The 25,546-nt window shown below is 44.6% G+C and overlaps 1 protein-coding gene across 6 annotated transcripts in view; it reads right to left on the bottom strand.

The window, feature by feature from the left end:
* shprh (SNF2 histone linker PHD RING helicase) overlaps positions 1-25,546 on the bottom strand; it is a 228,095-nt gene that overhangs the window by 132,944 nt on the left and 69,605 nt on the right. For all 6 annotated transcript variants that reach the window (XR_015079506.1, XR_015079507.1, XM_085996774.1 and 3 more), the window contains exons 11-12: positions 20,327-20,583; positions 11,666-11,787 (exon numbers count right to left, since the gene is read on the bottom strand). Coding sequence is in view for 4 of the 6 variants with exons in the window: in XM_085996774.1 (XP_085852900.1) it covers positions 11,666-11,787; positions 20,327-20,583 (379 nt within the window). In the remaining 2 variants the exon portion in view is untranslated. The remainder of the gene's footprint in view (positions 1-11,665; positions 11,788-20,326; positions 20,584-25,546) is intronic.

Here is a 25,546-nt window from a genome sequence, read left to right on the forward strand (position 1 = left end):
CAAGGATTTGCTGGGCAGTTCAGCCCTGACCTCCGCTGAGCGCAACTATGCTCAGATAGATAGGGAGGCTCTCAGCCTTGTGTGGGGAGTAAAGAAGTTTAATCATTACCTGCAGGGCCAAAAGTTTACGCTTCTGACAGACCACCAGCCGTTGGTATCCATTTTTAACCCTAAGAAGGGTGTTTCGGTGATGACAGCACAGAGACTCCAGAGATGGTCCCTTTTCCTAGGAGCACATCAATATCAGATAGAATTCAAAGGTACAAAGCAGCATGGTAATGCTGATGGGCTGTCGCGCCTGCCACTACCTACAGAGGAGGAGGCACCGACGGTTGACCCTGTTGAGTTATTTCACTCGACCATCATCGAATGTTTACCAGTCACCAATGCAAGTATTGAAAGAGAAACCAGGAACGACCCGACACTGTCCCGGGTCTACGAAGTGACAGTGAAGGGATGGCCAGCACATGGTGATCCACTGTTACCGGCATTCTCAGCAAGACGAGAACAACTGTCCGTCTGTCAAGGAACATTGATGTATGGAACAAGGGTGATTATTCCTCCTAAGTTAAGAGAGAGAGTTCTAAAGGAACTGCATGAAGGTCATCTGGGGGGAGTCAAGATGAAAAGCCTTGCTAGGGCTTATGTGTGTGTGGTGGCCGGGTATCGACCAACAGATAGAGGAGCTGACGAAAAGCTGCTCAGGGTGCCAAAAAGTGCAAAATGCACCTCCGATTGCACCGCTGCATCCATGGGAATGGCCTTCAACTCCATGGCAACGTGTACATATTGACTTTGCTGGTCCTTTCATGGACTCCATGTTTTTAATTGCGGTGGACGCACATACTAAATGGCCAGAAGTGATTAAGATGACTACCACTACCTCGGAAAAGACGATCGCGGTGTTAAGAACGATATTTGCAAGAAATGGATTGCCAGAACAAATATGTTCAGACAACGGACCGCAGTTCGTGTCAGAAGAATTCCAGAGATTCATGAAGAAGAATGGGGTGAAACATTATACCTCTGCCCCATATCATCCGGCTCCAAACGGGTTGGCCGAGAGATTTGTACAAACATTCAAAAAAGTGATAAAGGCCATGAGTGAAGATCAGATTCCACTACAACACAAGGTGGACAAATTCCTACTGGCATATCGAAACGCCACCCATGCAGTGACAAACCAAAGTCCTGCCATGATGTTCTATAACAGGAGGTTGCGGTCCAGGTTGGACTTGTTAAAACCAAATGTGCGGAGGGAAGTTGAAAACAAACAGTTCCAGCATATAAATAACAAGACCACTCGGAGTTTCGAAATAGGACAACCAGTGTTAGCCCGGGATTATAAAAACGAGAAATGGCAATCTGGAACAATTCGGGCCAGACAAGGACCCCTGATGTACACGGTAAATGTTGGTGAAAATGTAATACGGCGTCATGCTGACCAACTGGTAGAATCGAGAACAAGGGTCGAACCCATGGTTACGGCAGAGACAACCGTGGAAGAAGTTAGTGAACCTGAAGCATCTACCTCAGAAGTGAATGTACCTGATGATGATGTCCAATCCATAAGAGACCAACTAGATGAGTCACCCCAACAACGAGAATCAGAGACCCCTGAAAGGCGTTATCCAACTCGAATCAGGAGGCCTCCTCAGAGACTGAATCTTTGAACTGTTTTGCATGAAGTTGTATATATATATATGTTATTATGTTATGTTAAATGGGGATATAACTGTTAAGCTAAAAAGGGAGGATTGTGGTGTATGTAACCTGTTTCACCTTAAGAGAACTACCTTAAGAGATGTACTACTTTCTCTTGGCTGCTGTATACTGTAATACTGTAATACCGGTGGTGACCACACCGGTATATAAGTGTTGTGCAAGGATTTGCTGGGCAGTTCAGCCCTGACCTCCGAATAGTAAAGACCTGTTAAAAGTTATTCTTGTTGTCTGTGTCCAGTGATTGATCCTAAACATAACTGGGACACACAGACTCAACATATTCGGATTCAGTTAGTGTATTCGGATTCAGTTAGTGTACTCGGATTCAGTTAGTGCATTCGGATTCAGTTAGTGTACTCGGATTCAGTTAGTGTATTCTATACAGTTAGATTATTCGGATTCAGTTAGTGTATTCGGATTCAGTTAGTGTATTCTATACAGTTAGATTATTCGGATTCAGTTAGTGTATTCGGATTCAGTTAGTGTATTCGGATGCAGTTAGTGTATTCGGATGCAGTTAGTGTATTCGGATTGAGTTAGTGTACTCGGATTCAGTTAGTGCATTCGGATTCAGTTAGTGTACTCGGATTCAGTTAGTGCATTCGGATTCAGTTAGTGTATTCTATACAGTTAGATTATTCGGATTCAGTTAGTGTATTCGGATTCAGTTAGTGTATTCTATACAGTTAGATTATTCGGATTCAGTTAGTGTATTCAGATTCAGTTAGTGTATTTGGATGCAGTTAGTGTATTTGGATTGAGTTAGTGTATTTGGATTGAGTTAGTGTATTCGGATTGAGTTAGTGTACTCGGATTCAGTTAGTGTATTCGGATGCAGTTAGTGTATTCGGATTGAGTTAGTGTACTCGGATTCAGTTAGTGTATTCGGATTGAGTTAGTGTATTCGGATGCAGTTAGTGTATTCGGATTGAGTTAGTGTATTCGTGATTCAGTTAATGTATTCGGATTGAGTTAGTGTATTCGTGATTCAGTTAATGTATTCGGATTGAGTTAGTGTATTCGGATTGAGTTAGTGTATTTGGATTGAGTTAGTGTATTTGGATTCAGTTAATGTATTTGTGATGCAGTTAGTGTATTCGTGATGCAATTAGTGTATTCAGATTCAGTTAGTGCATTCGGATTCAGTTAGTGTATTCGGATTTGGTTAGTGTATTCTATACAGTTAGTGTCATGAATCTTACCATTCATGTAGAAATGACTCATGAGATAACACTGGGCGGCCAGCTGGTGGCGCCGTCCAAGGAAAGTATAAATACTCAGGCATGGGCCCAGCTTGCTCAGGGCGTTTTTGTAACCAGGAACTAGTGATGTAACTAGAACTCATGGTTGTGAAACAGTTGATTAAAGCCTTGTTTTATATTCAAACCAAGTGCTTAGTAGTTTTCTTACGTCAGTTAGTGTATTCGATTCAGTTAGTGTATTCGTGATTCAGTTAGTGTACTCGGATTCAGTTAGTGCATTCGGATTCAGTTAGTGTATTCGGATTCAGTTAGTGGATTCGGATTCAGTTAGTGTACTCGGATTCAGTTAGTGTACTCGGATTCAGTTAGTGTATTCGGATTCAGTTAGTGTATTCGGATTCAGTTAGTGTACTCGGATTCAGTTAGTGTACTCGGATTCAGTCAGTGTACTTGGATTCAGTCAGTGTATTCGTGATTCAGTCAGTGTATTCGTGATTCAGTCAGTGTATTCGTGATTCAGTCAGTGTATTCGGATTCAGTTAGTGTATTCGGATTCAGTTAGTGTATTCGGATTCAGTTAGTGTACTCGGATTCAGTTAGTGTATTCGGATTCAGTTAGTGTACTCGGATTCAGTTAGTGTATTCGGATTCAGTTAGTGTATTCGTGATTCAGTTAGTGTACTCGGATTCAGTTAGTGTACTTGGATTCAGTCAGTGTATTCGTGATTCAGTTAATGTATTCGGATTGAGTTAGTGTATTCGGATTGGGTTTGTGTATTCAGATTCAGTTAGTGTTCTATACAGTTAGTATATTCTATACAGTTAGTGTACCCGGATTCAGGTAGTGTATTCGGATTCAGTTAGTGTATTCGGATTTAGTTAGTGTACTCAGATTGAGTTAGTGTATTCTATTCAGTTAGTGTATTTGTTTCACATTTACTGTTACTGTTTAAAATCTAAATTTCCCAGCTTTAAGCAGAGTTATAAAGGGATATATAAGGCCTACAATTCAGAGCAGCTAAAGGCAGTTAATTAGGGAAACTAGATTAAACTGGATCTCCTGTAGCTGGGCTCAGCATGTCTCCTTTGTTTCAGAGCCTATAAAAACAGGCTTTGAAGTGCGATTTTGCACTGAGTGTGGTTTAAACAGAGTCCTGCGAGTTGGGTGAGTCAGGGAGTTAGGCGAGGAGTGGAAGGAGGAGCTCCCTTGCTTCGCATTTGTTTTTCCTAACTTTTCACCCTGTAGGAATTGGTTCTTACTTTACACCAAGGAAAGAGTCCGAGAGCGGGAGCAATCATACAACAACAACTGCGAAACCACTAAAGTGACATCACAACCAGGGAAGCAGCTGATTGGTAAGCAGGACCTGGTGAGTATTTCTACAGTCCAGTCGTTGAAAGTAAGGTCTCTAGTTTAAAGTAAGTAGTGTTTAAAGGGAAGGTCCCTAGTGTATTTAATATTCTTTAATTAAAAGGATGTTAAAGGATGTAAATTAAGGGTAGGGCATGGCAGGGCAGCTCTGCACCGTGGAGTGTTCCTCCTGTGCTATGTGGGAAGTCAGGGACACTTTCGGTGTTCAGGGCGAACACATGTGCAGGAAGTGTCTCCAGCTGCAGCTACTCGAAATCCGCGTTTCGGAGCTGGAGCTGCGGCTGGAGTCACTGTGGAGCATCCGCAAAGCTGAGATCTTCGTGGATAGCACATTTAACGAGGTGGTCACACTGCAGGTAAAGAGTGCACAGGCAGACAGGAAATGGGTGACCACCAGACAGAGTAAAAGAACTAGGAAGGTAGTGCAGGAGTCCCCTGGGTCCATCTCCCTCTCCGACAGATTTTCCGTTTTGGATACTGCTGGAGGAGATGGTTTCTCAGGGGAATGCAGCAAGAGCCAAGTCCGTGGCACTATGAGTGGCTCAGCTGCACAGGAGGGGAGGAAAAAGAGTGGGAGAGCAATAGTGGTAGGGTATTCTATCGTAAGGGGAACAGATAGAAGTTTCTGTGACCGCAGACGTGACTCCAGGATGGTATGTTGCCTCCCTGGTGCCAGGGTCAAGGATGTCACTGAACGGCTGCAGGGCATTCTGAAGGGGGAGGGCGAACAGTCAGAGGTCGTGGTTCACATTGGTACTAACGACATGGGTAGAAAGAGGGATGAGGTCCTGCAAGAAGAATTTAGGGAGCTAGGTAGCAGATTAAAAAGCAGGACCTCAAAGATTACTCCCAGTGCCACGTGCTAGTGAGTATAGGAATAGGAGGATAGAGCAGATGAATGCGTGGCTAAAGAGTTGGTGCAGGAGGGAGGGCTTTAGTTTCCTGGATCACTGGGTAAGCTTCTGGGGAAAGTGGGACCTGTACAAGTCGGACGGGTTGCACCTGAATCGGAATGGGACCAACATCCTTGCGGGGTGGTTTGCTGGTACTGTTGTCGGGGGGGGGGGGGGTTTAAACTAACTTGGATGGGATACGGAGTGGAGCTATAGTAAGGGGTGATGCACAGCCAAATATAGAGGAAAAAACAAGTCAGCCTGGGAGGCAGAGCAAATATGTAATGGCACAAGGGAGTATGGCAAGGTTGGATGGCATTTATTTTAATGCAAGGAGTCTTGCGAGTAAGACAGATGAATTGAAGGTGTTGATGAACACGTGGGAGTATGATATTGTTGCTATCACAGAGACGTGGTTGAGGGAGGGGCAGGACTGGCAGCTCAATATTCCGGGGTATAGAATCTTCAGGCGAGACAGAGGGGGGTGTAAAAGAGGGGGTGTCGCAATATTAATCAAGGAGTCAATTACTGCTGTAAGGAGGGATGATATCTTAGCAGGTTCCTCTAATGAGGCCATATGGGTAGAAGTTAAAAACAAAAAGAGGGCAAGCACTTTGCTGGGAGTGTACTATAGGCCCCCAAACAGTCAGGGGGAGATAGAGGAACAGATATGTAGGCAAATCGCAGAGAAGTGTAGAAATAATAGGGTAATAATAGTAGGGGATTTTAACTTCCCCAATATTAACTGGGATAGTCAGCGTGTGAAAGGCTTAGAGCGTGCGGAATTCTTAAAGTGCATCCAGGAGAGCTTTTTGAACCAGCATGTAGAAAGTCGTACAAGAGTGGGGGCGGTACTGGACCTAATTCTAGGGAATGTAGCCAGGCAAGTCGTAGAAGTGTCAGTAGGAGAGCATTTTGGTGACAGTGACCATAATTCGGTGAGATTTAAGGTAGTCATGGAAAAGGACAAAGATGGACCGGAAATAAAGGTTCTAAATTGGAGGAAGGCCGATATTAATATGATAAGGCAGGATCTGGCCAAAGTGGACTGGGATCAGCTACTTGTAGGAAAATCCACATCAGAGCAGTGGGAGTCTTTCAGAAAGGAAATAGAGAGAGTACAACGCCAACATGTTCCCATAAAGGTCAAGGGTGGGACCAACAAGCCCAGGGGAACCCTGGATGTCAAGGATATACAAGAATGGATTAGGAAAAAAAGGGAGGCTTTTGGCAGATACAAAGGACTAAAAACAGTGGAAGCCCTAGAGGAGTATAGAAAGCGCAGGGGGGTACTTAAAAAAGAAGATAGGAGAGCGAAATGGGGGCATGAAAAAACACTGGCGGGCAAAATAAAGGAAAATCCCAAGTTATTTTATAAGTATATTAAGAGCAAGAGGATAACCAGGGAAAGAGTAGGGCCCATTAGGGACCAAAGTGTCAATCTGTGTGTAGAGCCGGAAGATGTAGGTGAGGTTTTAAATGAATATTTTGCATCTGTGTTCACTAAGGAGAAGGACAATGCAGGCATAGAAATCAGGCAGGGGGATTGTGATATACTTGAACAAATTAGTATGGAGAGGGAAGAGGTACTAGCGGTTTTAGCGGGCTTAAAAGTGGATAAATCCCTAGGCCCAGACGAGATGTCTCCCAGGCTGCTGCGTGAGGCAAGGGAGGAGATTGCAGGGGCTCTGACACAAATTTTCAGAACCTCTCTGGCCACAGGGGAGGTGCCAGAGGATTGGAGGACAGCTAACGTAGTATACCATTATTCAAGAAGGGTAATAGGGATAAACCAGGGAATTACAGACCAGTGAGCCTAACATCAGTGGTAGGGAAATAATTGGAAAAAATTCTGAGGGACAGAATTAGTCTCCACTTGGAAAGGCAAGGATTAATCAAGGATAGTCAGCATGGCTTTGTCAGTGGGAGATCATGTCTAACCAATTTGATTGAATTTTGAGAGGGGGTAACTAGGTGTGTGGGTGAGGGTAGTGCAGTTGATGTAGTCTACATGGACTTCAGTAAGGCTTTTGACAAAGTCCCGCATGGGAGACTGGTCAAGAAGGAATGCAGCGCAATTTGGCACATTGGATCCAAAATTGGCTTAGTGGCAGGAGGCAGAGGGTGATGGTCGAAGGTTGTTTTTGTGACTGGAAGCCTGTGTCCAGTGGTGTACCGCTGTTTGCAGTGTACGTTAATGATTTAGATATGAATGAAGGAGGTATGATCAGTAAGTTCGCAGATGACACAAAAATTGGAGGAGTGGTAAATAGCAAGGAGGGAAGCCTCAGGCAACAGGACGATATAGATGGGTTGGTTAGATGGGCAGAACAGTGGCAAATGGAATTTAACCCTGAAAAGTGTGAGGTGATGCATTTTGGGAGCACTAACAAGGCAAGGGAATACACAATGAATGGTAGGACCCTAGGAAGGACAGAGGATCAGAGAGACCTTGGTGTGCATGTACATAGATCCCTGAAGGTAGCAGGACAGATAGATAAGGTGGTTAAAAAGACATATGGGATACTTGCCTTCATTAGTCGAGGCATAGAATATAAGAGCAGGGAGGTTATGATGGAGCTGTACAAAACGCTAGTTAGGCCACAGCTGGAATACTGTGTGCAGTTCTGGTCGCCACACTAAAGGAAGGATGTGATTGCATTGGAGAGGGTGCAGAGGAGATTCACCAGGATGTTACCTGGGCTGGCGTGCTTCAGCTATGAAGAGAGGCTGGACAGGCTGGGGTTGCTTTCCTTGGAGCAGAGAAGACTGAGGGGGACCTGATTGAGGTGTACAAAATTATGAGGGGCATAGATAGGGTAGATAGAAAGGAACTTTTCCCCTTAGTAGAGGGGTCAATAACCAGGGGGCATAGTTTCAAGATAAGGGGCAGGAGGTTTAAAGGGGATTTGAGGAAAAACGTTTTCCCCCAGAGGGTGGTTGGAACCTGGAACTCACTGCCTGAAAGGGTGGTAGAGGCAGGAGCCATCACAACATTCAAGAAGCATTTAGATGAGCACTTGAAATGCCATAACATACAAGGCTACGGACCAAGTGCTGGAAAATGGGATTAGAATAGACAGGGCTTGATGGCTGGTGCGGACACGATAGGCTGAAGGGCCTCTTTCTGTGCTGTATAACTCTATGACTATGACTCTATGTATTCTATACAGTTAGTGTATTCGGATTCGGTTAGTGTATTCTATACAGTTAGTGTAATCGGATTGAGTTTGCGTATTCGGATTCAGTTAGTGTAGTCGGATTGAGTTAGTGTATTCTATTCAGTTAGTATATTTAGATTGAATTAGTGTATTCGTGATTCAGTTAGTGTATTTGGATTGAGTTTGTGTATTGTGAGTCAGTTAGTGTATTCATGATTCAGTTAGTGTATTCGGATTGAGTTTGTGTATTCGGATTGAGTTTGTTTATTCGGATTGAGTTTGTTTATTCGGATTGAGTTTGTGTATTCGGATTGAGTTTGTGTATTCGGATTGAGTTAGTGTATTCGGATTGAGTTAGTGTATTCGGATTGAGTTAGTGTATTCTATTCAGTTAGTATATTTAGATTGAATTAGTGTATTCATGATTCAGTTAGTGTATTCGGATTGAGTTTGTTTATTCGGATTGAGTTTGTTTATTCGGATTGAGTTTGTGTATTCGGATTGAGTTAGTGTATTCGGATTGAGTTAGTGTATTCGGATTGAGTTAGTGTATTCGGATTGAGTTAGTGTATTCGGATTGAGTTAGTGTATTCTATTCAGTTAGTATATTTAGATTGAATTAGTGTATTCGTGATTCAGTTTGTGTATTTAGATTGAGTTAGTGTATTGTGATTCAGTTAGTGTATTCGTGATTCAGTTAGTGTATTAGGATTGAATTTGTGTATTCGGATTGAGTTTGTTTATTCGGATTGAGTTAGTGTATTCTATTCAGTTAGTGTATGTGGATTGAGTTTGTGTATTCGGATTGAGTTTGTTTATTCGGATTGAGTTAGTGTATTCTATTCAGTTAGTGTATGTGGATTGAGTTTGTTTATTCGGATTGAGTTTGTTTATTCGGATTGAGTTTGTGTATTCGGATTGAGTTAGTGTATTCGGATTGAGTTTGTTTATTCGGATTGAGTTAGTGTGTTCTATTCAGTTAGTGTATGTGGATTGAGTTTGTTTATTTGGATTGAGTTTGTATTCAGATTGAGTTAGTGTATTCTATTCAGTTAGTGTATTGAGATTCAGTTAGTGTATTCGGATTGAGTTAGTGTATTCGGATTGAGTTAGTGTATTCTATTCAGTTAGTATATTTAGATTGAATTAGTGTATTCGTGATTCAGTTTGTGTATTTAGATTGAGTTAGTGTATTGTGATTCAGTTAGTGTATTCAGATTGAGTTTGTGTATTCGGATTGAGTTTGTGTATTCAGATTGAGTTTGTGTATTCAGATTGAGTTTGTGTATTCGGATTGAGTTTGTTTATTCGGATTGAGTTTGTGTATTCGGATTGAGTTAGTGTATTCGGATTGAGTTAGTGTATTCTATTCAGTTAGTGTATGTGGATTGAGTTTGTTTATTCGGATTGAGTTTGTGTATTCGGATTGAGTTAGTGTATTCTATTCAGTTAGTATATTTAGATTGAATTAGTGTATTGTGATTCAGTTAGTGTATTCGTGATTCAGTTAGTGTATTGTGAGTCAGTTAGTGTATTCAGATTGAGTTTGTGTATTCGGATTGAGTTTGTGTATTCGGATTGAGTTTGTGTATTCAGATTGAGTTTGTGTATTCAGATTGAGTTTGTGTATTCAGATTGAGTTTGTGTATTCGGATTGAGTTAGTGTATTCGGATTGAGTTAGTGTATTCTATTCAGTTAGTGTATGTGGATTGAGTTTGTTTATTCGGATTGAGTTTGTGTATTCGGATTGAGTTAATGTATTCTATTCAGTTAGTATATTTAGATTGAATTAGTGTATTGTGATTCAGTTAGTGTATTCGTGATTCAGTTAGTGTATTGTGAGTCAGTTAGTGTATTCAGATTGAGTTTGTGTATTCGGATTGAGTTTGTGTATTCGGATTGAGTTTGTGTATTCAGATTGAGTTTGTGTATTCAGATTGAGTTTGTGTATTCAGATTGAGTTTGTGTATTCAGATTGAGTTTGTGTATTCGGATTGAGTTTGTGTATTCGGATTGAGTTTGTGTATTCGGATTGAGTTTGTGTATTCAGATTGAGTTTGTGTATTCAGATTGAGTTTGTGTATTCAGATTGAGTTTGTGTATTCGGATTGAGTTAGTGTATTCGGATTGAGTTAGTGTATTCTATTCAGTTAGTGTATGTGGATTGAGTTTGTTTATTCGGATTGAGTTTGTGTATTCGGATTGAGTTAGTGTATTCTATTCAGTTAGTATATTTAGATTGAATTAGTGTATTCGTGATTGAGTTTGTGTATTTAGATTGAGTTAGTGTATTCGTGATTCAGTTAGTGTATTCAGATTGAGTTTGTGTATTCGGATTGAGTTTGTGTATTCGGATTGAGTTTGTTTATTCGGATTGAGTTTGTTTATTCGGATTGAGTTAGTGTATTCTATTCAGTTAGTGTATTTGGATTGAGTTTGTGTATTCGGATTGAGTTTGTGTATTCGGATTGAGTTTGTGTATTTGGATTGAGTTTGTGTATTCGGATTGAGTTTGTTTATTCGGATTGAGTTAGTGTATTCTATTCAGTTAGTGTATTTGGATTGAGTTTGTTTATTCGGATTGAGTTTGTGTATTCGGATTGAGTTTGTGTATTCGGATTGAGTTTGTGTATTCGGATTGAGTTTGTTTATTCGGATTGAGTTAGTGTATTCTATTCAGTTAGTGTATTTGGATTGAGTTTGTTTATTCGGATTGAGTTTCTTTATTCGGATTGAGTTTGTGTATTCGGATTGAGTTTGTGTATTCGGATTGAGTTTGTGTATTCGGATTGAGTTTGTGTATTCGGATTGAGTTTGTTTATTCGGATTGAGTTAGTGCATTCTATTCAGTTAGTGTATTTGGATTGAGTTTGTGTATTCGGATTGAGTTTGTGTATTCAGATTGAGTTAGTGTATTCGGATTGAGTTAGTGTATTCGGGTTCAGTTAGTGTATTCAGATTCAGTTAGTGTATTCGGATTGAGTTAGTGTATTCTATTCAGTTAGTGTATTGAGATTCAGTTAGTGTATTGAGATTCAGTTAGTGTATTCGGATTCAGTTAGTGTATTCAGATTCAGTTAGTGTATTCGGATTGAGTTAGTAATACACAGAAATACATACAAGTTACAACACAGTAACTGACCATTCAACCCATTCAGTCCATGTTGGCGTGTGCAAAGTCTGGATCACAATTTACCCGTCCTGTTTCCATAGCCCTTTATCCCCTTATCGTTTTTCCCTAAAATTAGTAGATTCATATTCATTTGGTACATTTAGATGCAAAGAAATCCATTGATAACGAGCGTGCTGACCTCTGATAATCTGAATACCAGCCAATCCATTAAGAGCACACACCAGCTGCCGATGAGCCTCTTCACACTCTGTGCAACATTTTTTCTGAAGAGACTTTAAGAGTTCCTCCATCGTCATGGTACTGCAACAACAAAAGCAAAAACAATCTGGGTAAGAGAGTAAGAAAATAATTTTTAAAATACATTGCCAAACTTTGCATTTGCCATGCAAAAGCATGTACACATTCATCAGTGTCTGCTGTGGCTCAGTGGGTAGCACCCTTGCCTCCGAGTTAGAAGGTTGTGGGTTAATCTAGGCTGACTCTCCATTGCAGTGCTGAGGGAGTCTTTTAGATGAGGATTGGTTAATGGACAGAAAACAGAAAGTAGGAATAAACAGGTCATTTTCGGGTTGACAGGCTGTAACTAGTGGGGTACGGCAAGGATCAGTGCTTGGGCCTCAGCTATTCACAATCTACATCAATGATTTGGATGAGGGGACCAAATGTAATATATCCAAGTTTGCTGATGATACAAAGCTGGGTGGGAATTAAAGTTGTGAGGAGAATGCAAGGAGGCTTCAAGGGGATATAGACAGGCTAAGTGAGTGGGCAAGAACATGGCAAATTGAATATAATGTGGAGAAATGTGAAGTTATCCACTTTGGTAGGAAAAATAGAAAAGCAGAGTATTTTTTAAATGGTGAGAGACTGGGAAATGTTGGTGTTCAGAGGGACCTGGGTGTCCTTGTACACGAATCACTGAAAGTTAACATGCAGGTACAGCAAGCAATTAGGAAAGCAAATGGTATGTTGGCCTTTATTACAAGAAGATTTGAGGATAACTTACTGCAATTATATAGCGCCTTGGTGAGACCACACCTGGAGCTTTGGTCTCCTTACCTAAGGAAGGATAGACTTGCCATAGAGGGAGTGCAACGAAGGTTCACCAGACTGGTTCCTGGGATGGGAGGATTGTCCTCAGAGGACAGATTGAGTAGACTAAGCCTATATTCTCTAGAGTTTAGAAGAATGAGAGGTGATCTCATTGAAACATACAAAATTCTTATAGAGCTTGACTGGGTAGATGCAGAGAGGATGTTTCCCCTGGCTGGGGAGTCTAGAACCAGGTGTCACAGTCTCAGAATAAGGGGTCGGCCATTTAGGACTGAGGTGAGAAATTTCTTCACTTAGAGGGTGGTGAATCTTTGGAATTCTCTACCCCAGAGGGCTGTGGAGGCTCAGTCGTTGAGTATATTCAAGACAGAGATCGATAGATTTTTGAATATTAAGGGAATCAAGGGATATGGGGATAGTGCAGGAAAGTGGAGATGAGCCATGATCTTATTGAATGGCTCAAAGGGCCAAATGGCCTACTCCTGCTCCAATTTCTTATGTTCTTAAACTGAGATTAAACTCCATTATTAAGGAGACAGTAACGGGACATTTGGATAAACATAATTTAATAGGACAAAGTCAGCATGGTTTTACGAAGGGGAAGTCATGTTTGACAAATTTGCTTGAGTTCTTTGAGGACGTAACATACAGGGTGGATAAAGGGGAACCAGTGGACGTAGTGTATTTAGACTTCCAAAAGGCATTTGACAAGGTGCCACATAAAAGATTATTGCTTAAGATAAAAAATCACGGGATTGGGGGTAATATTCTGGCATGGGTGGAGGATTGGCTATCTAACAGAAAGCAGAGAGTTGGGATAAATGGTTCATTCTCAGACTGGCAATCAGTAACTAGTGGTGTTCCGCAGGGGTCAGTGCTGGGACCCCAACTCTTTACAATCTACATTAACGATTTGGAGGAAGGGACCGAGTGTAACATATCAAAGTTTGCAGATGATACAAAGATGGGAGGGAAAGTAGTGAGTGAGGAGGACATAAAAAACCTGCAAAGGGACATAGACAGGCTAAGTAAGTGGGCAGAGATTTGGCAGATGGAATATAATACTGGAAAGTGTGAGGTTATGCACTTTGGCAGGAAAAATCATAGAGCAAGTTATTATCTTAATGGCAAGAAACTGGAAAGTACTGCAGTACAAAGGGATCTGGGGGTCCTGGTGCACGAAACACAAAAAGTTAGTATGCAGGTGCAGCAGGTGATCAAGAAGGCCAATGGAATGTGATGATCAGGGGAGTGTCATAGGCGTATTTACTTTTTGGTCAGACAAAAATTGTTCGGACAGTATACAAAAAACGTTCAAAAATCCGCTCATTAGCGGTTCACCAATCCTACTGCTCATTAGCGTTGAGTGACGTGATGGTTGACCAATCCTACAGTTCAGTGACCTGATGGTTGACCAATTGGTGCGTCACGGGGGGGCATTTCATTCCATGTGTGGGCGGGCCTAATCCTGCAGCCTCCCGAAACGTCGCTGCCATTTTTTTAATACCAACAGCGACAGCACCAGCACAACAAACCCCCACATTGCGGCTCCGGCACAGTATCCCGCTCCCGGCCTGCTGGAGCGGGAGGTGAGTTGGGCTCACTCGGGCCGGGCCGGGCCTGACAACCGCTCGACCCGAGACACAGAGCGGGGGAGCGGCAGCGGCCGGCCATCAACCGCGCGGCCCTGTAAAAGCCTAGGCAACGCCGGGCCCCCCCAGCTAGTCTTAGAATAAGGGGCTGCTCTTTCAAAACTGAGATGAGGAGAAACTTCTTCACTCAGAGGGTGGTAGGTCTGTGGAATTTGCTGCCCCAGAGAGCTGTGGAAGCTATATCATTAAATAAATTTAAAACAGAAATAGACAGTTTCCTAGAAGTAAGGGGAATTACGGGTTACGGGGAGCAGGTAGGAAATCGGACATGAGGCTAGGTTCGGATCGGTCACGGCCCTGTGGGTGGCGGAGCAGGCCCAGGGACCGTGTAGCCTGGTCCTGCTCCTACTTCTTGTGTTCTAATTCTGTGTTAGGTTTCAGGAGATGGTTCTATTCACAGGGATTAGTGGAGACCTCGGGAACAGGCTGCCAGCTAGGAGTCCTTCAAGTGTAAATTGGGCCTGTTCCTGGCTGGGGTGGAGATCACCTCTTACAGAAGGTAAGTACTGCAGGAAATACAGGGACAGAGTGATCTCCTGGACGAGTTTCAATCGCCGAGATGGGTCGGAGAGGAATTTCCCAGATTTTTTCTCCCAAATTGGCCATTGGGTTTTTTATCTGGTTTTCCGCCTCTCCCGGGAGGTCACATGGGTTTGGGTGGGATGGAGAGTGAAAGTAGATTTGAGGTTAGGATCAGATCAGCCATGATCTTATTGAATGGCGGAGCAGGCTTGAGGGGCCGATTGGCCTACTCCTGCTCCTATTTCTTATGAGATCCCGTCTGCCTTCTCAGGTGGACGTAAAAGATCCTATGGCACTGTTTAAAGAAGAGCAGGGGAGTTCTCCCCAGTGTCCTGGCCAATATATTTCCCTCAACCAACACCTAAAAAAAAATACAAATTCATTTCTTTATGGTTTGTGGGAGCTTGCTGTGTGCGAATTGGCTACATTTACAACAGTGACTACACTTTAAAAGTTCTTCATTGCCTGTAAAACACTTTGGGATGGCCTGTGGTCATGAAAGGTGTAAAATAAGTGCAAGTCTTTCTTTTTTTTTGCAATTCGGTACCCACCATCAGGTATAATTACACATCTTGAGGTCATCCAAACTAAGCCGCCCGTGTCCTAACTCGCACCAAGCTCTGGTTACCCATCACCCCTGTGCTCGCTGACCTACATTGGCTCCCGGTTAAGCAACACTTCGACTTTAAAATTCTCATCCTTGTTTTCAAATCCCTCCAAGGCCTCACCCCTTTCTCTAATCTCCTTCAGTCCCACAACCCCCCCCGAGATATCTGCGCTCCTCTAATTCTGGCCTCTTGAGCATCCCCGATTATAATCGCTCAACCATTGGTGGCTGTGCCTTCTGTTGCTAGGCCCTAAGCTCTGGAATTCCCTCCCTAAACCTCTCCGCCTCTCTACCTCTCTTTCCTCCTTTAAGATGCTCCTTAAAACCTACCTCTTTGACCAAGCTTTTGGTCATCTGCCCTGATATCTCCTTATGTGGCTCGGTGTCGAATTTTGTTTTATAATACTCCTGGGATGTTTAACTACGTTAAAGGCGCTATATTGTTGTTGTTGTTAATGGGTATATGGCACGTCATTATGGTAGCTTAAGAAGGAAAGTGCCCACATTGTTTAGATATAGGGGCCAACGGAAATGCTGGTTTTAGGCATGCACTGCGCATGCGCTGGAAACCGGCATTTCTGATCTCTTGACAGATCCTCTGCGGGTGGAGAGTTCCGTTTTCTGGAGACCCTCTGCCCGCAGAAAACACTTCCAATTCTTGCGCCTGGTAAAAGCAGGCGTAAGGCCTGCTTTTACCAGGATAAGAGTTGAAAAATATTTTAATTTAAAGTCATTTTAAAAATGTGATTTAAAAAAAAAAATTATTTAATGTTTTCCTATGTTTTGGGGGTGATCTCTATTCATATATTTGACAGGTCTTCCTGTCAAATGTATGACGGGAGATTCCCTTCTCTGATTGGCTCCCCATGGCCCACGTGATCCCAGGGACGCTGAGAACCACCTACGCCCCTGGGATACGTGGGCCCTGCACACCGGCAGTTTGGAGAGGCCCAGCAGCGGAACTCTGCGCCTTCCGGGAGCCCTCCGGTCTTGGCGCAGATCTTTCCGGATCGCAGCCCTCCGCCCGCGGGAGGCCTGCAATCGGAATTTCTGGGCCTATATAATTTATTTACACAGAGGGTGGTGACTGTGGGGAACGGACTGCCCAGGAAGGCATTTGGGGTAGATAAGTATTTGAGGGACTGCCCGATTGAAGGTATTATTTTTAGGACCGCAGTAAGGAGGGATGATATATTAGCAGGCTCCTCTAATGAGGCCATATGGGTGGAGCTTAAAAACAAAAAGGGGGCAAGCACTTTGCTGGGAGTGTACTATAGGCCTCCAAACAGTCAGGGGGAGATAGAGGAACAGATATGTAGGCAAATCTCAGAGAAATGTGCAAATAATAGGGTAATAATAATGGGGGATTTCAGCTTCCCCAATATTAACTGGGATAGTCAGAGTGTGAAAGGCTCAGAGGGTGTAGAATTCTTAAAGTGCATCCAGGAGAGCTTTTTGAGCCAGCATGTAGAAAGTCCTACAAGAGAGGGGGCGGTACTGGACCTAATTCTAGGAAATGTGGCCGGCCAAGTGGAAAAAGTGCTAGTAGGTGAGCACTTTGGTGACAGTGACCATAATATGGTGAGATTTAAGGTGGTCATGGAAAAGGACAGGGATGCACCGGAAATAAAGGTTCTAAATTGGGGGAAGGCCGATTTTAATAGGATAAGGCAGGATCTGGCCAAAATGGACTGGGATCAGCTACTTGTAGGAAAATCCGCATCGGAGCAATGGGAGGCTTTCAGAAGGGAGATTGAGATCATACAATGGCAACATGTTCCCGTAAAGGTCAAGGGTGGTTCCAAAAACCACAGGGAACCTTGGATGTCAGGGGATATAAGAGAATGGATTAGGAAAAAAAGGAGGGCTTTTGGCAGATACAAAAGGCTAAAGATGGAGGAAGCCCTAGAGGAGTACAAAAAGTGCAGGGGGATACTTAAAAAAGAAATTAGGAGATCAAGGAGGGGCCATGAAATAACACTGGCGAGCAAAATAAAGGAAAATCCTAAGATGTTTTATAAGTATATTAAGGGTAAGAGGATAACTAGGGAAAAAATAGGGCCCATTAGGGACAAAAGTGGCAATGTGTGTGTGGAGCCGGAAGATGTAGGAGGGGTTCTAAATGAATTTTTTGCATCTGTTTTCACTATGGAGAAGGACGATGTAGACATAGAAATAGGGCGGGGGGACTGTGATATGCTCGAACATATTAACATCGAGAGGGAGGAGGTATTGGCAGTTTTAGCAGGCCTAAAAATGGATAAATCCCCAGGCCCGGACGAAATGTATCCCAGGCTGCTGTGTGAGGCAAAGGAAGAGATTGCGGGGGCTCTAACACATATATTCAGGACCTCTCTGGCCACAGGGGATGTGCCAGAGGACTGGAGAACCGCTAATGTAGTACCATTATTCAAGAAGGGGAGTAGGGAAAAACCGGGGAACTACAGGCCAAAAATTCTGAGGGACAAAATTAGTCTCCACTTGGAGAGGCAAGGATTAATCAGGGATAGTCAACATGGCTTTGTCAAGGGAAGATCATGTCTGACTAATTTGATTGAATTTTTTGAGGGGGTGACTAGGTGTGTGGATGAGGGTAACGCAGTGGAGGTGGTATACATGGATTTCAGTAAGGCCTTCGATAAAGTCCCGCACAGGAGACTGGTCAAGAAGGTAAGAGCCCATGGAATCCAGGGTGCCTTGGCACATTGGATACAAAACTGGCTTAGTGGCAGAAGGCAGAGGGTGATGGTCGAAGGTTGTTTTTGTGACTGGAAGCCTGTGGCCAGTGGGGTGCCACAGGGATCGGTGCTGGGTCCCTTGCTGTTTGTGGTCTACATTAATGACTTGGATATGAATGTAAAAGGTATGATCAGTAAGTTCGCGGATGATACAAAAATTGGTAGGGTGGTAAATAGCGAGGAGGGTAGCCTCAGCCTGCAGGACGATATAGATGGGTTGGTCAGATGGGCGGAACAGTGGCAAATGGAATTTAACTCGGAAAAGTGCGAGGTGATGCACTTTGGGGGGACTAACAAGGCAAGGGAATACACAATGAATGGTAAGACCCTAGGCAAGACGGAGGGTCAGAGGGATCTGGGTGTGCAAGTACACAGATCCCTGAAGGCGGCGGAACAGGTGGATAAGGTGGTAAAAAAGGCATATGGGATACTTGCCTTCATTAGCCGAGGCATAGAATATAAGAGCAAGGAGGTTATGATGGAGCTGTATAAAACACTGGTTAGGCCACAGCTGGAATACTGTGTGCAGTTCTGGTCGCCACACTACAGGAAGGATGTGATCGCTTTGGAGAGGGTGCAGAGGAGATTCACCAGGATGTTACCAGGGCTGGAGCGCTTCAGCTATGAAGAGAGACTGGGCAGATTGGGTTTGTTTTCCTTGGAGCAGAGGAGGCTGAGGGGGGACATGATTGAGGTGTACAAAATTATGAGGGGCATGGATAGGATGGATACTGAGGAGCTTTTTCCCTTAGTAGAAGGGTCAATAACTAGGGGGCATAGATTCAAGGTAAAGGGCGGGAGGTTTAGAGGGGATTTGAGAAAGAACTTTTTCACCCAGAGGGTGGTTGGAGTCTGGAACTCACTGCCTGAAAGGGTTGTGGAGGCAGGAACCCTCACAACATTTAAGAAGCATTTGGATGAGCACTTGAAATGCCATAGCATACAAGGCTACGGCCCAAATGCTGGAATATGGGATTAGATTAGACAGGGCTTGATGGCCGGCGCGGACACGATGGGCCGAAGGGCCTCTATCCGTGCTGTATAACTCTATGACTCTATGACACGAAAAAGGACAGGAAATACCAAAAAGGGAAAATATTGCGGATGCTGGAAATCTGAAAATAAAACACTCAGTGGGTCAGGCAGCATTTGTGGAGAGAGGAAATAGGTTAAGGATCCTGACTGAAGATCAGAATCCTGAAACATTAACCTTTTTTATTCCTTTCTCCACAGATACTGCCTGACCTGCTGAGTGTCTGCCAGCATTTTCTGTTTGTATAGCAGGAAAAGAACAACTGGTCCATCTAGCCAGTGACCTCCAGACATGAAGCAACTCCTCCTCCCTCCACAACCAACCCAATCTCCTGGGAGGGAGAAGCAAAAGACAATGAGAGAAAGAATCTTAGGCCAATTTAGGAGACAAAATGACTGACAAATCCATTTTGTTTGTGCTCACAGTGGCCAGCAACAGAATCCATGGGTGTTCACAGGTTTAGAACAAACTTGAAAACTTGGGTCTTTTTTTGTCAGAACGTAGATTAAAGGGCGTAATAGAAGTGCTTAAATTGAGAAAGAGTAGACAGAAGCAGACTGTTTCCAGTAGAATCATACAGCACAGGAGGCCATTTGGCCCATCGTGCCTGTGCCGGCTCTTTGAAAGAGCTCTTCAATTAGTCCCACTCTCCCGCTCTTTCCCCATAGCCCTGCAATTTTCTCCCCTTCAAGTATTTATCCAATTCCCTTTTGGAAGTTACTGTTGAATCTGCTTCCATCACCCTTTCAGGCAGTGCATTCCAGCTCATGATAAGTAGTTACTGGGGTTAAGAACAAGGGATCACAGATACATGATTAAATGTAAGAAATTTAGAAGAGAGGACAGGAGAAACATCTTCACACAGAGTTGTGAGGCTGCGGAATTGACTCCCAGGGTTAGTGGTTGTGGCAGAAACTATGTCAGCATTGAAGATTAGATTGGACAGGTAGATGAAGGAAAAGGAGTTAAAGGGATATGGGAACAGGGTGTAAAACAGAGATTAGAACTATTTGCTCACGTGGAGGGAAAACACCGACATGGACTGGTTGGGCCGAATGGCCTGTTTCCGTGTTACAATTTCTATATATGTGTTGTGCGAATTTGGCACTGTTTTACTATGTCGCAATGTTTCGCCTTAGAAACCAAGCCCTGGAAAATTTTATGGCCCCAATTTTAGGGCCTCAGTTGGGCAGAATGTTTCCATGTTCTAACTTCTATGTAATTCTACATATACCTCTTTTGCAGTGGAAGGAACTCTCCTCGGACAGCCTGGGGGTGACAGCACGCCTGCCTTAATCTCAGCAAGGGATACAGAATGGAACCAACTGTCCGCCTGTCCAGACTGCTCAACTTGATGCTCCAATCGGAAATCTTCCTCAGCTTCTGCAGTGCGTCTTGGGAGCAAATCTCATGCTGCCGATGGTAGAAGTGCCTTTCCACCGGTGAAAACCGCAGCCAGTGAACTTCCTCAGTCTGAGGGGGGATCTGGATCTGGGGGAAAAGGAGCACACAGGTGAGGATTAGAAGAAACACATGCATGGTTTGCTGATCAACTCATTAACGCTCGTCCGAAACCAAACGGAACACTTGAAGAAAAACTGCAACGACTCTGCTGTGGAATCTAGAGGTGGCATTCCTCTGTAAATATAGCAGGAGAAAGTGGTAAAGGATTAGTCATCCCCACTTCTAGTATTCCTACCCGCTCCCAGAATGCTGGAAATGACGGTGAAAGGTTGAATAAACAATGTAAAATGTCCCAAGGTGCTTCACAGGAGCATTATCAGACAAAATTTAACTCAGCTACAGGAGATATTAGGACAAGTGACTAAAAGTTTGGTCAAAGAGGTAGGTTTTAGGCAGTATCTTAAAGAATGAGAGAGGTAGAGAGGCAAAGCGGATAAGGGAGGGAATTCCTAGATGGCTGAAGACACAGCCGCCAAAGGTGGGAGTGCATAAGAGGTCAGAATTGGAGGAGCGCCGAGATCGTGGAGGGCTGTCGGGCTGGAGGAAGTTACAGAGCGAGGGATGGGCGAGGGCCATGGAGGGATTTGAACACAAGGATGAGAATTTTAAAATCAAGGCATTGGCGGACCGATAGCCAGTGCAGGTCAGCTATTGCACTACAAAACTTGTTAAAGGTCAACGATGAACAACCGGTGAATGTTCTACAGCCACGGACACACACTGAAGGCTAGAGGGTATTTTTTGTTTACATAAGTTCAGAGCTGGCATAAATGAAGATTATGAACACACAGTGGCAGGAGATCAGTGACTAGTCCCAGAGTCTTCTGGTGATGAGTATTAGCTGTTGCTAGCCATATTGTGGTGGTGGAGGAAAGTGCAGTCTAGAAGGACAGTGTAGGCTATTGAGCCACACCAGTAGTTACCCCTGGCAGTAACCCTGCTACAACAAGCATTGAGCAATAGATTAGGAGGATATAAGCCCACTAAACCCATAGAAGCTCTTCCCTCTGGTGTCCTAATTCTCCTGGTGTCACATCCAACCGCATTTTGAACGTTCCTTTGTCTCGATTAGTCTTGGCACATCTGTAGAGTTACGGGGTAGATTTTCCGATTGGGTGTCAGGTGGGTGGTGCCTTTCACATCCTCAGAATATGAATTATTTTGAAGTCATTGTCATGTAGACAAACACAGCAGTCAATTTGCAGAGGCAAGATCTGACAAACAGCGATAACACGAAAGCCCAGTGATTCTGCTTTTGATGGTACTGGATATGCAGTACTTCACTGGTGACACTAGTCTGCGTACAGAAGTGACTGGTGACACTGAATCCAAGGGAATATCTAAAGCAAACCAAAAATTTGTAGCAGTGACGTCTAACCCCACATAGTGAGAGAACCTGAACTACAACCGCTGAATCGGAGATTGCGAATACTATACCAAGGGACGGTGAATCTGAGATTGGGGAGACTACGCCAAGGGACGTTGAATCTGAGATTCGGGAGACTATACCAAGGGATGGTGAATCTAAGATTGAGGAGACTATACCAAGGGACGGTGAATCTGAGATTGGGGAGACTATACCAAGGGACGGTGGATGAGAGATTGGGGAGACTATACCAAGGGACAGTGTAATGAAATCTGTTTGTCTTGATCCTGTATTCGTTTTGCACTCAGGTATATTACCCTCTCCCACTGTGTATAGTTTCACTTCCTCTTTCCCGACTAACCTGGGAGGTTCCAGGTTTTGGCTCCGCCCCTGACTTCTCTTACATAAAGATCCCAGGATCTGTATGACTCATTCCTGTGAACCAGTCGGCGTGTTGAGATGTTAGCTTTGATCTTAGTGATTAAAAGCCAACTTGTTTAAGTCTATAACTTCTAGTTTTGTGGTTATTGAAGGCCCATCAATTTTAATCACTAAAGAACACTAGGATGGATCGACTCCTAAAACCAGAGCGTCTGGACTTGGATCCACATTCTGCTGAAGCATCAAAGCAATTTGGACACTGGCTCAAATGCTTCGAACTCTTCGCGGGGGCCTCATCCGCTAGCGAGGTAGATAAACTGAGTCTACTGACTACTCGCGTAAGTCATCGGATTTATTCGTTCATCCGGGACGCCACCTCTTACACGGAGGCCATCACTATCCTGAAGGCCCAATACCAGAGGCCGGTAAACGAAGTGTACGCCAGACATCTGCTGGCTACACCAGAGGAATCAATGGACGATTTCTTACAGGGCCTAAAGGACCTGGTCCGGGACTGTAACTGCAAGGCCGTGACGGCCAACGCGTACTCTGACGAATTGGTCCGCGATTCCTTCATCACGGGCCTCAAATCGAATTATATCCGGCAGAGACTGCTGGAGAAGGAGGTCCTGGACTTAAAAAAGGCAGTGGCCACTGCGCGATCGCTGGACGTGGCCCAGAAAAACTCTGACTCTTATTCTTCCAGCCATGCGGCCCTCACCGCCTCGTGCGCGCCGAGGGGGCTGCCATCTTGGAATCAGCCATCTTCCCCATCCAGGTCTCAGACCAGCTCTACGCCGCCGGAGTCCCCACACAGAAGTTCACCCAGGAGTCCTACTACAGCGGCAATGTCTCGAGGCCCGAAATGCTACTTCTGCGGCCAGGCCAAGCACCCCAGACAACGATGCCCAGCGAAGGACGCTACATGCTTCAAATGTAAGAAAAAGGGGCATTTTAGCAAAGTCTGCAGGGGGAATCCCCTGGGTAGTGGAGTGGGCACAGGGGCCGTGTAGCCTGGTTCTGCTCCTACTGTGTTCTAATTCTGTGTTAGATTTCAGGAGATGGTTTTATTCCTGTTCCTGGCTGGGGTGGAGATCGCCTTTACAGAAGGTAAGTACTGTAGAAAATATAGGGACAGAGTGATCTCCTGGAAGAATTTCGATCGCCTAGATGGGTCGGAGAGGAATTTCCCAGATTTTTTTCTCCCAAATTGGCCATTGGGTCTTTATCTGGTTTTTCGCCTCTCCCGGGAGATCACATGGGTTCGGGTGGATGCAAAGTGATAGAAGATTTGAGGTTAGGATCAGATCAGCCATGATCTTATTGAATGGTGGAGCAGGCTCGAGGGGCCGATTGGCCTACTCCTGCTCCTATTTCTTATGTTCTTATGTTCCAACTCCGTCACCGCCTCGTGCGTGCCGTGCGGGCCGCCATCTTGGGATCCGCCATCTTTTCCCGACTCAACGGCCACCCAGGGCCCAACAGTGGCTTCGATCACGGTGGATCAATCCAGGCCACACCCGTTGACAAAATCCATGATGGACATACAGGTAAACGGGAATTTAACGAAATGTTTAATTGACTGTGGGAGTACCGAGAGTTTTATCCACCCTAGCCTGGTACGGCGGCACTCATTAACGGTAACCCCTACACGGAGCAGAATTGCTATGGCTGCTAAGCCCCACACTTCGGACATTTTGGGCTACTGTGTGGTAACACTGACTGTAAAAGGCACGGACTACAAGGATTTTAAACTCCTCGTGATGCCAGAACTCTGTGTTAATGTAATCTTGGGCCTGGACTTCCAGTGCCACCACGAAAGTGTCACGCTAGCATATGGCGGGTCCCAGCCGCCACTCACAGTCTGTGGCCTATCAACCTTAAAAATCAGCCCGCCCTCTTTATTCGCTAATCTCGCTCCGAACTGTAGGCCCATAGCGACCAAAAGTAGACGGTACAGTCTGGAAGACAGACACTTTATCAAGGCGGAAGTGGACAGACTCCTGCGGGAAGGCGTTATTGAATGCAGTACCAGCCCGTGGCGTGCCCAAGTAGTCATAGTTAAAAATAGCGAAAAGAAACGGATGGTAATTGACTACAGCCAGACTGTTAATATTTATACCCAGCTGGACGCCTACCCTTTACCCCGCATATCAGAAATGGTCAACCAGATTGCGCAATACCGAGTCTTCTCGACTATCGACCTCAAATCCGCGTATCACCAGCTCCCCATTAGAACGGAGGACCGCCCATACACCGCCTTCAAGGCGAACGGGCGCCTCTACCATTTTCTCAGAGTGCCCTTTGGAGTAACAAATGGGGTCTCGGTCTTCCAACGTGAGATGGACCGCATGGTTGACGAGAATAAACTACAAGCTACCTACCCCTATCTGGACAATGTCACTATCTGCGGGCACAACCAGCAAGACCACGATCTAAATCTTGCGAGATTTTTAAAAACTGCCCTAAAGCTGAATCTAACCTACAACGAAGACAAATGTGTCTTCAACACAACCCGTCTCTGTATCCTCGGCTGTGTGGTGGAAGATGGGGTAATTGGACCGGACCCTGACCGATTACGCCCCCTAAAGGAACTGCCCCTGCCACACAATCCCAAAGCTTTAAAAAGGTGCCTGGGATTTTTTTCGTATTATGCCCAATGGGTGCCCAATTACTCTGATAAGGCCCGACCCCTCATCAAATCGACGTCCTTCCCACTATCAGCTGAAGCTCGGGAGGCTTTCACCAGTATTAAACAGGACATTGAAAGGGCTGCAGTGTGTGCAGTGGACGAATGCATTCCCTTTCAAGTCGAAAGCGATGCGTCAGGCTTTGCCTTAGCTGCGACCCTCAATCAGGCTGGGAGGCCTGTGGCCGCCTTCTCCCGAACCCTTCAGGAACCTGAAATCAGGCACTCTTCTGTCGAGAAGGAGGCACAGGCTATAGTGGAGGCAGTGCGGCACTGGAGACACTACCTAGCCGGCAAACGTTTCACCCTGCTCACCGACCAGCGGTCGGTGGCTTTCATGTTTAATAACAAACAAAGGGGGAAAATCAAGAATGACAAAATACTCAGGTGGAGGATCGAACTATCCACGTTCGACTATGATATTATGTACAGGCCGAGAGCCCTTAATGAACCCCCAGACGCCCTATCGCGGGGAATGTGTGCCAGCATTCATACGGACAAATTACAGGGTCTCCACAACGACCTCTGTCACCCAGGGGTCACCCGACTATACC

This window comes from Somniosus microcephalus, chromosome 9 (assembly GCF_052327205.1).
Source record: "Somniosus microcephalus isolate GS21.2 chromosome 9, FLI_Smic_1.0, whole genome shotgun sequence".
Lineage (NCBI taxonomy): Eukaryota > Metazoa > Chordata > Chondrichthyes > Squaliformes > Somniosidae > Somniosus > Somniosus microcephalus.